This window comes from Balaenoptera borealis (genome assembly GCF_965194805.1).
Source record: "Balaenoptera borealis genome assembly, chromosome: 3".
Lineage (NCBI taxonomy): Eukaryota > Metazoa > Chordata > Mammalia > Artiodactyla > Balaenopteridae > Balaenoptera > Balaenoptera borealis.
The window spans coordinates 13343555-13358702 of record NC_138866.1 but is presented as its reverse complement, the minus strand read 5'-3'; the positions used below and the strand labels follow the sequence as shown (position 1 = coordinate 13358702).

Here is a 15148-nt window from a genome sequence, read left to right as displayed (position 1 = left end):
GAAAATTTATATGAAGGCTCAAAGGCCTGAGGGCAGCCAGGATATCCCTGAGGACCAAGTTACAGGGGTGGACTGACCTCATGTATAATAAAGTTGTAAGAATGACGACAGAGCGGCAATCACACAGAGATGGGCACCCTGAACCAATGGAACCAAGTGGAAAGCTCACAAGCAGCTCCTCACACAGATGGACATTTGGTTTAAGACAAAAGTGGCCCTGGGGAGAAACCACAAAAGGAATCTTTTCAATACATGTTGCTGGACAATTGGGTATCCACATGGGAAAAAATTACCCTGGGTCCCTTACACCTCACATACATAAAACAGTCAATTCCAGATGGACTCCTAGCTTCAAGGATGAAAGATAACATGAGAGAGCTTGAGATGATAACTTAGGAAAGGTCTCTTAAATCATATCAATCATATCCATGGTCTCTATCCATGGATATGATTGATACATTCAACTATACTTTAAAATTAAGAACTTCTGTTCATCAAAAGATATCATTAAGAGAAAGTAAAGACAAGACACAGATTGGGAGAAGATTTTTACAACACATATAACCAACAAAAGCATTTTTAATCATAACATAAAGAAATCTTACAAATTAGTATGAAATGGACAACCCGATTAGAAAAGAAGAAAGACTTCTATACGTGCTTCATAAAAGAGAAAAGCTAAATGACCAATGGACACATGAAAAAGGTGTTCAACCTCATTAATAATGAGGACATGCAACTTAAACTCACAGTGTGATACCATTAACCAGCAACCAACAAGTCTGAGGGCACCAAGTGTTGGTGTCTGGAGTTGCATGGGCCTGTGGGCACTGCTGCTGGAGATGTAAACGGACACAACCACTATGGAAAACAGTTTGGAATTATTTGGTAAAACTGAAGATACACGCATCCTATGACTCAACAATTCCGCTCCTAGGTGTCTACCTGACGACATGCTTGCACACGGGCACCAGGAGAACTGTGCAAGGAATTTACAGCAGCATCATTCGTGTCACAGCTGAAAACTGAAAACAACCCACATATCTGCTTACGGTAAACTAGAAAAAGAAATCTTGGTATATTTATACAATAAAGTACTATTCGTCAGTATAAATGAATAAATTGCTGTTGTAGGCAAGAAGGATGGCCCTCAGGAACACAATGTTAAGCAATGACAGCGAGTGGTGTAAGGAGATCATTAAAAACTTTTTTTAGAATTCGGGATGGTGGTTAACCTGTGCGGGGAGAGGTCAGGGAATAGGACAGCAGGAGTGCACAGGAAATTCACAGGCAACATTAATGTTCTCTTTCTTAAGTTAAGAAGTGGGTATACATAGGTTAGTTGTATTATCATTTTAAATAGATTTAATAAATAGTCTTTTGCTTCTACTCAATATTTAATCATTTTAAAGGATTCTAAAATATTACATTTGAAGACACTGTATCAGTAGTAATAATATTAATATGAATGCCTCTCAATTACTGAGTGATCACCATGTATGAATGCCTTCAATGCACTGGCCAGGACAGCTCACTGCCCCTGGGGGAGCAGCTGGTCTCTCCAGGGTTACCCGTCCTTACTGTCACCATGAAGTCATAAAAGATGGTGCTTAAGTATCTTGAATAAGTTTAACGGAGACCAAAAAGCTCTGTAGTTCTCCGCATCAGGCTAAGAGGCTAGTGAAATCACTTCTTGGTTCAACGGTCGGACAGGCCTGACCCTAGCAGAGGGCAGGGGCCGAGGGAATATCCACTACATACTCAGTCTGTGGTAGGTTATGGCTGCTGGGACACGAGAGACACGAGGACATCCCAGGCTTCCGAGAGTCTGCAGCTCTGCTCGAGACAAGCTTGTCACAAACATACGGATAATGCTACATGGCAGTTGGGACAGGTGCCCACGTATAATCTTGTTTAGGTTGGTGTTGAAATGTTTTAGCCAGGTTGGGAAGAAACCATGGGATCCACTGACTATATCTGGCCCCAACTTTGAATAAAGTATTCTTGGGAGGAAGAAGTTTCCCATCACAAAGGAAGAAATACAAATATTTAAAAAGCAAGCAAGTCATCAGAGGTTCTCAGCCCTGCTGCCATATGCTTTGCTTTTTTGAGCTTACAGCTTAACATTAAAATAACAGGCTCGCATTCCTCAAATACCTCTACTGCTGTTCCTTACTTCTACTACTTGAAAAGGCTGTCAGCTGCTGTCACTTGGAGGCATTACCATATTAGCCACCACTGTTTACTGCTTACTGTGCGGCGTGGCTGTTAGTTTAATAAGCCTCCTCTCCTCTCAGATGACACCCCAGGCTGTCTACGCAAGAGCCACATGCTGGAATCCAACATCGAACATCTAACAAACATCCAATGAAGGTGCTGGGCTTGGGAGGCAGGAGCAGCCACTTTACAAGAGTATTGATGAGAGAAACTGAATTCAGTTGCATCAGGCTCTACTTTACTGAGGGGTAAAGGGCCGAGTATTTTTGAAAGTGCTTTAACCACTTGACGGTTCCATGGGCTAACCAGCTCTGGATAAAATCCAGAAATGTACTCCGTGGGCATTTTGAGATGTATTCCGTGAGCAAGCGGCAAAGCTCTTTAATTCACTCTGCATAAATAGCTGAACCTACAAGAGAAATCTCTAGTCAGAGGTTTCCTGGATTATAATGAGAATTTTCTCGATGGGGAGAAAAGAAGTGCCCTTTTCACTTGAAGACAAAGAAATGTTTGTAATGGAAATGTGTGAACCAATTTTCCGAGGGGAGTTTGCTGAAACACACTGATTAAAACCACAGTGAGGTGATGAGGCAGAGAAATAAAGCCAAGGCCGATCCACTTAAAATTTGCATTATTTCTGGAAGTGGAGAGAGCTCGCCTTCCCTTCTCCCCCTGCCCCAGGCCGCCCCCGCCTACTGCTGACCCCGCCACTTAGACAATGAGAACCTGCCAGCCTGCAGGACTGTTTACTGTTTCTGGCCTCTGTGTACTGGTTACTAGGCTACTCCACTGAGGATAAAATGAGTAGCCCAAAAGACAATGTCCTTCTCAACAAAGCCTAATCAACAGGCCCGGATTCAGGGATTCAGAGGGAAGAGGTGAATAAGCAGACAATTCCAGCACATGGCAGTTTGTAATGACAATTCTTAGGTTACAAACAAATACTGCTGATTGATTTAAGGAATTCCATTTCCTAGAGAATAAACCTAAGACACAAAGAGGTCAGGTATCCAGATCAAAGTTGCCTAAAATACAGTAATCACCTGGAACTAATGGGCATCCTTTATGTAATGTGGGACAAACAAGCTATAAAGCAATGTTTCCCAAATTTCAGTCATTGGAGTTTGTTCAGCATAGCTTTTGCCATATCCATGTATATTAATATTTCCCTTTAAATTCACTTTAAAACAACTCATTTAAAAATTCTTGGGCTTCCCTGGTGGCGCAGTGGTTGAGAATCTGCCTGCCAATGCAGGGGACATGGGTTCGAGCCCTGGTCTGGGAAGATCCCACATGCCGCGGAGCAACTGGGCCCGTGAGCCACAATTACTGAGCCTGCGCGTCTGGGCCTGTGCTCCGCAACAAGAGAGGCCGCGATAGTGAGAGGCACGGCGCGCGCACCGCGATGAAGAGTGGCCCCCGCTTGCCACAACTAGAGAAAGCCCTCGCACAGAAACGAAGACCCAACACAGCCATAAATAAATAAATAAATAAATTAAAAAAAAAATTCTTAGTCTCCCTCTGAGCAATAATTTCTATGAAATCACACTTTGATAGGCAGCTGTATTATCTCTAATGTACGTTTAAAAATGCATAACTATTAAAATAAAAATGTTCATCCGTAATGCATTTAAAATCATCTTGTATGCCTCAAAGGTACACATTGGGAAAGAATGGATAAAGTACTTCAACTCAGGTTGACCTGACAGACTACGTTTGTTTCTAAATATCATGAAAAAACAAGAGTAAAGGGGATTCTGTACTATTTACCACCAGGATGTGCATGAAGGACTTAGGTAGATTGGGAGAAGAAGTAAATTCAATACCTTCTGTATAAGGAAAAACCAAGTCCAGTATCACTTACATAAAATTTTCTGGATATTCACTCAGGGCCATGTCAATGATATTCAGAGCATCATGGTAATGCTTTTGTGCTGACAACAGGAGGGCAAGGAGGTGCAGGGAATTGGCATCATCGCCTTGAAGTTGAAGAGCTTGGCGGACATACCCCAGAGCCTCTGGTATCTGGTTTAAAACAAAACCAGAAAGAATTTTTAAACACACACACACACACACACACACACACACACACACACACACACAGCCACCATTTCAGTATCTGATTCTCTGTAAATATCAGGAGTTGTTTCACCATGTGCCACACTCAGATTTTAAGCCATCTTCATGGCAGCCCCAGGATATTAACCACAAACACAAAAACAGAGGTCCCCTTCAAGCAACAGTATGACTAACGAAGTGACACAAGAGACTCTGTTTCTCAGTATAACTGCCAATACCAAATCGTTTACTTCTCCCTAAATAATTTGTCTCTTTTTCCACAAAACTGATTTACTTTCGATTATGCCCAAGATAATTTCACTCTAAATGGGGACACATAACAAACTGCCAGCAGTTTTTATTGGAATGAAACTGACTTAGCTGAACTGTTCTGATTTTTTAAGTAGTACTGAAATTAAAGTTCTTGATAAGTTTCAGAACCTTAAACAGAGCTTTCCAGAGGATCAGACACCTGTGATTCTTTTCAAGTCCCTTCGTCCTGCATCTCCGTTAGACATCAAGGAACTATGCAAACAAACTAACCAACCCCACACCTTTCCAAACTACAATCCAAAGGAACTCCACCCAAGAAACAAACTGCAATGCCACATACAGAGCAGGTGTATCCAAATTTAAGTAGGACCAGATACAACCTTAACCTTCAAAATCCAACAGCTCTTCAAGACTTTCTTCAAAATCATCCAAGCACAAGGGTGGATAAAATGCATACATAATGGGTATCTGAACACCCGAGATTCTGTGCAGGTTTAACAGTACCTAGGGAGAATTAGAACCTGAAGCTGGATTTCGAAACAGGCTCAAGACTGAGGCATTCTTTCACGGTCGCCCCAGGGACTCCTTTCTGTCTCCCCTCCAACTCCGGGCCCTGGCTGGACCTCTTCTCAGCTCTCCTGCTTCTTCCCAAACCCTCAGTAACCTCACTCCTTAGTAGGAAACCGTGACTTCTGTCTTTACCAAATCTATTCGTTTTCCTCTCCGAAATACCATTTTTGATGGATGTAAGTTTAAAATGCTGGTTACAGAGGCTTTCTGTTTTGAGCCGTAGAATCACAGCTTATCACAGCGGGAAGAGATCATCCGGCCCTACACGCCACTTCACGAAGGCTGCTGCTGCACCCAGAAGGTTCCATCTACTGCTCCCCTCCCCAGGGGGACAGCCTGCTGTGTGAACAGCACTGGTATTCTGGGAGGGTCAAAAGGCAGGTACACTCATGATATCCGTTTTTAGGGATGACTAGCGTAATCAGGGAAAAACTGATACAGGGTGCAAAGTGAGGTCCTTAAGGGCTAGGCTGACTTGAAGGAATTCGAAGCTGGTTCCTTCATTCAATGAGTATTAGTGAGGGCCTACCACGTGTCAGGCAGTGTCCCCGCTGCCAGGGCAAAGCAATGATGACAGACGTGGGTTCCTGCCCTCAGGGAACCTAAGGTCTAGTGAGAAAGATACTGAACAAGAGAGCTGGGCAAGAGGAAGGAGAGGAGCAGCCTGCTATGGGAAGGGGGCTTCAAGGAGGAGGTGAGCGGAGCTCCTGGAGGAGGAGAGAGACCGGACGGTCGGTCACCAGCCCACAGCTGTCTCCGCAGCAGCTCGTGATCAGGCCAGCTGTGAGCCACACAATGCCAGGTGAGAGGACCTTTACAGACGAGCTCTCTTGGTTTCCTTGGTCCCCAGGTCGCCAAGGGGAGCCGCTTCTCGGCACCACTCCCTGGCCTCCGGGAAGTCAGATACATGTGGACAGCCCAGGCCTGCCAGGGGGATGGCATGTCTGGGGAACTGGCCTTCGATTCACTCTCCAGTCAGCACTTAGGAATGTGCTGGGGTTACCACCAGTGTCTTGCACGTGGTGGGCAGGCAGACATGGGGCCAGAGGCTCCAGAACAGCTGGGAGGGGACGGGAGGGTATGAGAATGGCAAAGGCAGCTTCTGGAAGCTACCACTGGGAAGATGAAGACCAACAAAGCTTGCCCCTCCAGCAAGGAGAATACTGTCGAGTCCCCTATTTCGAGGAGCCACTGTGTGTAATTGTTCATATCTTCTACATATTTGAAAGGAACTGGTCTCTTTTGTCTACACTCGCTGGCATCTTCCTGTCAATCCCCGATACCCTTATGACGACCAGGCCCCGGCAGTGACTAAATCCCCACCATGCAGCTCACCACTGGGCTCTGTTAGCAAGGGACAAAGGTTCTCTGAGGACTCCTCGGTCAGGGTATACACCATGGGCTGCATCCCCTGTTGCCATCCGACCCCAGGTGGGGCCCTCCAGATGTGCGGATTTAATCTCCAAAAGCAGAGCCTGCCTGCCTTGCGTCTTCACAGCTGATGCTCCAATTGACCGAAACACCAGGGTCTCCGCTGCGAGGAGGCAGCGTCCTCTGAGAGTCCCTGGCTCCAGGTCGGCCTCAGGTGAAGGAAAGCAGGTCAGCTACTCCCTCAAACTGTATCAAGACAGAACAGGCACCAAGTGTGGGAACATTGGAGGACTGACCTGTCTGGAGATGGCAAGCTGCAGAGCCAGGTAGAAAGCTGCTTGGTGATCTGTAGGTGACAGGCTGTGGGCCCTGAAAAAGTATTTGCGGCTATTAGTACATGAGAGAGGCCATTTTTATTTTCCATGTCAAACAAGTATTCCCATTTGTATTTTTATTTATACCAAGGCCCCATATTTTTTTTCAATTAATTTTTATTGGAGTATAGTTGATTTACAATGTGTTAGTTTCTGCTGTACAGCAAAGTGAATCAGTTATACTTATGTCTACTCTCTTTTAGATTCTTTTCTCATATAGGTCATTACAGAGTATCGAGTAGAGTTCCCTGTGCTATACAGTAGGTTCTTATTAATTATTTTACCAAGGCCCCATATTTAATTTAACTATTTAATGTTTCACTTAAACTCTTCTCCTCTGTCCACGAACAAATGGCATGCATGTTTCCTCCTGCCACTGTACATGGGAATGACACAGGAGCACGTTTCTGTTTTGTTTAGCATCTGAAATGGCAGCCAATGGGCCTTGACTTTGAGAAGGAGCCTGGGGTTGAAGAATCCACAGGCCCCGAGGTCTGACCTCCCCAGCAGACGCCTCCCTTGGGCTGAGCAGGAGAGGTCCACGTGTCACGCTGGGACACGGTGAGGCTGTGAGCATACTTGGCAAGGCGACGGCTGCTTTGGTTAAGTTTTGGCTTGGTCTTAACACTACTTTATCCAAATTTCTGGATTTCAGAGAAACCATATGAAAATCAAAGGCCCGGCTTTGCTTGTAAAATGAGGTTTTGGTTTTTTGATGAACTATAGAGAGAAATGGAGGATATTCATTCAGTCTTTTGAAGCTTCTACTAAGTTCCATGCAGTTTAACTAATTACATGCAACCATGACATGTAAGACTTTGTGGCCAGACACCAGACTTAGTCTATCAACTGGCTTTTGACACCAATGGGAAGAGGCTATGCTGGCCTCCTACTTGATGGCAGACATGTCATTCTTGCTTTTTTGTGGAAGTCAATTGTATCTTGTACCACAAGCAACTCAAAATGTGACTGTATACGAGACATAATTCTGTGTTTAACAGTCTGGTGGGAAGACAAAAACAAACTTTTACTTTCTTTAAAAGGCACTATGGAGCCAACTAATTACAAATGGTGGGGCCCAGATAGTAAACAAACCCTCAGGCTGTTCTGTCAACATTCTGTGATTAAGGGAGGATCTTCTACCAGCAGAAAGCAAATTCAAGATGAAAAAGAAAGTCAAATCATTATGGAGTCAATTGTGGCAAACATGCCAAGGATGGATTTCTACAGTAATAAGGCCTTTTTAATGGAACTGTCTGTTTGCTGTGGGCAAAAAGGCTAAAGTCTTCTGAGTGTTTGCAATCCAGAAAATATGTGAAGTCCAACAATCCGGGGCATTATTCACGCAAATATGGTAGCTCATGTGTGGGACTGGGGGGAATTAGCGGGTGGGGGGGTGTCCTCTGTCCTTTTTTTAACCTTAAGAGCAAAACTCCTATCCCTGGGGAATCTTCACTAGTAAGCTTGCCTCCAGACACGGCCTTATGACTCTTCTCACTTTAGTCTAAGAGGCCGAGGCTGAGGATTTGCCTGTGTTGCCCTTTGAGATGTCTTATTTCTAGCAGAGGCCTACTCAGCATGCCCCAGTTTTTATTACTTGACAGGCATTGGTTTTTCCATGAATTTGTACATCAAAAAGTATTTTTCTTTGGTGTTCATAAAAAGTGAGATTGGAATGTCATGGTTTCTGTCTCTTCCAATTATTCAGGGAAAATGAATACAAAATGGATTATGAAGAGACTTTGAATTTAGCATTATTTATTTTATCTCATCTTCTTTCACAATTAAACCAGCTTTCTACAACCCTCAAAAAGAATTCCACAGAGCTATGATTTTCTCAGCACAGTTTAGATTTTTTACAAATGAAGTTAAATCAAATCATGGTTGTTTCTACCCAACACCAACCAAGTGAAAAGCTGACAATGGTCTGGTGAACTCAGGGTGTGGATAAGAAGAGTTCTAACCAAAGGCCCTACCTTAGCCTGTTCAAATGATTATTAACTGTTAGCCACAGCACTAAGAAACAAACAGAAGTTCTAGAAATCGTGGCATCACTGGGGTACATTAGGACAACATCGGAAGAATCGTCAACTTGGTTAATAATGAATACCCCAACAGCCAAATTTCTAATGAGGCACAACTTAAACATACACATTTTAAAAAAAACCTTATTTCAATAATTTGGCTAATACGTTAAACTGGCCACTTTAGCCTATGAAAGAAAAAAGGAAACATGGAGATGCTCAAAAAAACTAGAAAAAGTGCAAGATGTTCATCTCAGGTAGACTCCAGAAAACGTGCTCCAGTTGTGCAGGACAACTTCAGCAGCTAGGCTTCCTGTGACAACACCACATTTGTATGCCCACAGAAAATGTGCTTGACAGAAATCATCAAGCAATGCAGGTGAGAGGAAGGACATTAGTGATCTTGAAAACTGCAAGCCTGCTGGACTCTGTACATGAATTTAGAGCAGTGCTATGAATCCCATTCCCATGCTGTGAGCACCTGGTGAGGCTGCTAAGAGAAAATCAGAGACCTAAAAACTGTCACTACAGGGATGCTCACAAAGTGCTTCCCTTGTCAAAGCACCTCCATACCAATTAATTCCATTTTTATTCCATAGGAAAAGAAAGAATTGCAAGACACTGGCCCACTGAGGGCACCCATCTATCCACCCATCCACCCATCCATCCATCTACCCCTTCATCTATCCATCCATACATCCAACCATCCAACCACCCACTCATCCATCCACCACCCACCCATCCATCCATCCACCCATCCACCCACCCGCCCATCCATCCATCCATCCACTCATCCATCTATGCATCCATCCAAACATCCATCCATCCATCCATCCATCCACCCACCCACCCATCCATCCATCCATCCATCCACCCACCCACCCATACACCCACCCACCCATCCACCCACCCACCCATCCACCCACCCGCCCATCCATCCATCCATCCACCCATCCATCTATGCATCCATCCATCCATCCATCTATCCACTCACCCATCCATCCACATTATGCAGTACCTACTGTGATGCCAGGCCCTGTGCTAACTTTTAGGGAGCTTGGAGATGAATAATACAAGTGCCTTTCCTTGAGGAGCTCCCCCCAACACCACAGAGGGGGAGACCTAAAGGATCATTACAGTGCAGTAGGAGCAGCGCCCTGAGAAGGGTATGCCAGACTGCTCCTGGAGTGCATGGGATGGGCCTCCCAGATCACCTGGCTAAAACTTAGACTGCCCTGAGGTCCACCCCATCATTCTCCTAGACTCTGGCTCCAACATCCTCTGGAGCTGAACCAAGAATACAGAGACAGCTGATCAATTTTGACCCTGGTCCATTAAGACATGTACCTTGTAACAATAATAACTACAATTTATGAAGCATCTACTATTAAGCATCTTGTTTGAGAACATCAAGCAAAAGAGGTAACGCCAGAAGTGAAATTCCGAGGCCTGGTCTCTCCACCATATCACCCTGCTGCCTTATTTAGCCAATTCTCCTTGAAGTCCCCTTCAATCCTGATTACAGTAGACATGGGATTAGTATATCATTGTGTTAAGAAAGAAAAGTGCAAACCTGGTTAAATCTATTACTCAGGGACCTCCCATTACTTACACACATAGGATGACCCACTTGTCCTGGTTTGTCCTGTATTTTCCTGGTTTTTGCACTGAAACTCCCACATTCTGGGAAACTGCTCAGTTCCCAACAAACCGGGCTGGCTGGTCACTCCATACCCACAAAACATACCACATTCAAACTTAAATTCAAGCTAGGAGTGGGAGAGGAAAATAAAAGTGAGATTGTGAGATTGTGTCCCTTCTACCACACTGAGTGATAAACACCAGTGACACCACGCCACCTCCTCCTTGTGGAGCAGCCCGGATCCCTGCATGCTGGGGGGCAAGTCACTGAGACATGCGCTCGACTGTTTCCAGCCTGGCTTTTCTCTGTAGGATGTGAGAGCCCCCAGGAGCCACCACTGAGATCAATACAGCATCTTAGAAAGCTTTGCAAACAACAGTTTTTCTTCACTATAATTTTGTACAGGACATACGAATCGGTTCAGCCTCTTGGGCTGAGCTTATGAGTGTACGAACAGCTGAGGGTCTCAACATTAAGATGCAATCATGCAACTGGGATGTCTTCAAAAACCACCTCTCTGAATCCAGGAGAGAGCAAACCTTTTCGAATTCTGACTCCAGTCATAATTGAGTTAATTTTCACACGCTATATCTGCAACCTCAGCACTTTTTGAGATACACCGTTTTCTTTTTAAACAAAATTTGCTAAACAATAGTATTAACAGAATTGTGGGGAGAAGATTTAAAATATATAGTAAGAAAATATTTCTCATCCAAGTGATTTTTAAATACTCATTTACATGTAAGAAGTAATGCAAATCCTTCTTATTTACTTAAAATCCTTCCCTTATAGATTTTTGTATAGTACACTAGGATAGTCCTAGTTAATGTGTACTTGAAACCAAATATTTCTATTACTTTGAAAAATATCCTTAAATACACATAAACACAAATATAGGTTAGCCTTCCCCAATATAATCACGTAGGTTAGTAGGATTTTATTCCTCTTTATTCCCATATGAACTAATATCTTAAAAATCCCTTTGAATTAGAAACTAAGCAAAAGAGGAACAAAAAGAAATTCAGGCCAATGGAACAGCTGTTATATAACATGAAGTTATGAATTCTGCGGCTCAAGGCAGACCACCACCATGGCTGTTTTTAGAGAGCCAGTAAGATGAGCTGATTTAAGGAAAGTGAAACAGTGAAACAGATGTAATGACCACTTTCTTAGGCATCCATGTGTGGGTTTTACAAACTAGGACTGGAAAATTTAAAACTCCAGATCATTTGAAATGGAAATGCTTTCCACACTCCGTGCCGAAGAACATCAACAAAAACTTAACACAGAGATAGGAGGTCTGTTTGCAGCTGTCAGTTGGTACCTTCTGCCATTAACCAGTCTGGGACTGGCAACGTGAAGGAGCTATGGGCAAGCCTGCTAGGAAATGGAAAGAAAAGAGATGAAAGTGTTTCAGACTAACTGAAACCAAGCGATAATGATTTCGTGAAAAAAAGGAGCATGTACACCGTGACAAATCCGCAGGCAACCCTAGTTCTACGGAAAGAAATCTAACAACGGTTATTAGGTATTGAGAGGTCCTCGTAAAACTATTGGTTAAGTAACTAAGTTTCTAATATAATTCCAAGAAATCAAGTAACTCAGATATATTTAAGGTGACAGGATCAATACCAATTCTAGATTGGACATCATGGGGCTATACTTTCAGACAGTGATTCATGTTAGTGATTTATTATGCCTGCAATAAGAATAAAATGAGGGAAGTGTGGTGTAGTAGGTACCAGAGAAGCCAGTCAGCGTCAGAGACCTTGACCTTCCTGACTTCAATAGCTACAGGACTCCGGCTCTTCATCCCTGCATCTCGGTCCCTCACCTGCAGTGAACACACGACTTGTTCCATCTACCTTACTTGTGTGGGGTGAGGATCAAGTAAGGGGTGTGAAAGGGCACTGGGACATGCAAGCGTTCTCTAATTATAAGGCCTTCTCCTAATTTCATGGAAGGTACAGTGATGGAGATAAGCATAAGGTATTATGGGAGCATGGCGGGGATGGAGAGGCCTGGGACCTGCCAGCCTGACTGTCTTATAAGTATTTCAGAGACTGCCCTAAAATCTGGCCTTTTCATTTCATAATATAAAAATCTGCAGATTGACATGTTAAAAAAAAAAGGTTGCAAAGAATGATCCTTTCTCTAGATGATAAAAAATGTCTTTAATAAAAGGAATCATCTCCCTAGACATAAAAAAGTACCTCTCTTACAGCTGAAATCGCTTTATTAGGAATGAATAAAATGTGCCTGAATGAATAAACAGATCAAGAATGCAGATTTACATGGCAACAAGTGATGCAGCAAGTTTTATACTGTCTGTTCAGTACTCGAGAGGAAAGACTCCCAGGGGTAAAACACTGTTTACATAATCTTTATAAATATCTCTTCTTTTTATACTTATCATACTTTGGTGTCATTATGTACAGCCGAGTGAAAAGATGAACTCCCACTCACCTCTGAAATGCAAGAAGCGCCTTTCTCTGTAGGACCTCCTGCATCCCTCGCAAAGAAGCTAAGAAAAGGGTTCAGTTAGTCAGTGGCATGGGAGATCAGGGAGTTTCTGACAAATAGAAAACTCATCACAAAAACTAAAAGTTTGACTGGATTAAGAGCAACAAATTCTGGGAGCTTATGCGCCCAGTCCTGTCCCAGGCACTGTCGAGGATGGGAAACGAAGGCCGGGTCAGCCTGAGGCCCTTGCACTTGTTGGGCATAACTGTGGAACCATGCCAAGGTGAGAGTGGGAGTTGGCTGGTCACTCTTGGTACCCCCAGGAATAGCAGCCTGTCTTCAAAAGACCAGCTGGGAACTCCAGAGAGGAAAACATTCTCAAGGGCAGGCATGTAATTCACGGGTGAAGAATGGCTCTGCCAGAATGGAATAGAAGAGATTCAAGCACCAGTGGGTGGATTAGATGGCCTTCAGAGTTCCTTCTGGCACCGAGAACCAAGGACACTAGCCTGATGCCATGGAAGGCCAGTTTAATTCACGGTGGCAATGGCTAGGACCTTTAATACCTTGATGTGAACACCAGGGACAGACCGGGCAAACCCAACACTGATACCGGAAAATCAGCTCAGCACTTCCCCTGTAGACAGCATGTGAGAAATGCCACCTTAGAGTCTTGTAGAAACTAAAAAGGTACTTTTTACTGGGACAACAGAAAAAGTCCTAGAGGAACCTGTTTATGGCTGCACCTGGAGGTGGTCCTTATCTAACAAATCCAACATGGCAGATCCCATCCTGACATCGCTCTGAGGATGGTGGAAGGCTGCCCAGAGCTGGATGTAGCTGTAAGCCATGACTAACTCAGAACAACAGTGAATGAGCTAGAGGCACCCAGAAAGCTGTCCCAAGTGAACCATGGATACAGATGAGACCCAGCAGGGTCACGTGACTCTCCCAAAATTACAGGGCTAATTAGGTGTAGAGTTTCAACTAAGAACTTATATGGATAAATATATGGTATTAAATTTACCCTTCACTGAAAACCTACTATAGTTAAAAAAATGTTCTGGGTATTGCCAGTATATCAAGTGTATATGAAAAATTAGCAAAAAAATCTATCATTGAAAATCAGTTGATATGCAAAACTTCTCCAGGGTCTTTGATATTTTAGGGCAGAGGAAAGAAAGATTTGGGGTAACATGTAAAATAAACTATAGCAAAATTACAAAGAAAGCAAAAGAAAATGAGTACCATAAAAGTCAGGGTAGTGTTTTCTCTTAAGGGGGCTTGTGATTGGGAGGGGTACGTAAAGGGCTCCCAGGTAGCTGGCAAGGTTCTATCTCCTAAGCAGGGTGGTGCTTTTAAGGATATTTTCCCTTATACTAATTCACTGAGTTGGACAATCATTTTTGAGATTTTTTTTGGTATTTGTGTTACATTTAACAACAAAATGTAAAAGGAATAATAGAAAGAGTTCAGAAAAACAATTTACCAATTTACCCTTTCTGCAAACATATAATTGAAAACTCATTAAGTATAGAAAACATAATTAAGATTTTTTTTTTAGCCGGAAGCCCATCCACCAAAACAGTAAATACATCCCAAACGTGTAATGTCACTGCACGTGCTATGAGCCGCTATACTACACATGTACGTATCTGTGAATTAAAATGTGCAAATGGGGACTTCCCTGGCGGTCCAGTGGTTAAGACACCACGCTCCCACTGCAGGGGGCACGGGTTCGATCCCTGGTTGGGGAACTAAGATCCCACATGCTGCGCGGCACGGCCAAAACATAAATAAATAAAAAAGTTGTTTAAAAAAAAAAAAAGTGCAAGTGGAGAAGGGGCAGGTACTGATAAATCAAGGGATGCTTTCTGGAGGAGGTGGGCCCTGAATGCTTCTACATTCCTAGCCTAAGACCCAACATCCCTCCACACGGGGAGAGCTCAGGCCAAGCGCTGGGGCAGAGTCAGGTGAAGGCCGGGTGGGGGGAATTCTCTCTCAGGGCCCTGCTCACCTCACTCCTCAGGACAGACCCCTACACCTGCCAGCTGGGCACCACCAGCACAGTGCACCTGTGAAGAGGGCCTGGAAGCCGGGGCACGGGGCCTGCATTTCTTCCCTCCCATTCTCCGACCCGTCCAAGCAAAGAGGAC

General features: G+C 43.8%; 1 protein-coding gene across 8 annotated transcripts in view; it reads right to left on the bottom strand.

Annotated features, from left to right (window-relative positions):
- TTC7B (tetratricopeptide repeat domain 7B) overlaps positions 1-15148 on the bottom strand; it is a 241144-nt gene that overhangs the window by 83787 nt on the left and 142209 nt on the right. For all 8 annotated transcript variants that reach the window (XM_082384497.1, XM_082384498.1, XM_082384500.1 and 5 more), the window contains 3 exons: positions 12996-13053; positions 6786-6858; positions 4082-4242 (listed from right to left, as the gene is read on the bottom strand). In XM_082384497.1, the coding sequence (XP_082240623.1) occupies positions 4082-4242; positions 6786-6858; positions 12996-13053 (292 nt within the window). The remainder of the gene's footprint in view (positions 1-4081; positions 4243-6785; positions 6859-12995; positions 13054-15148) is intronic.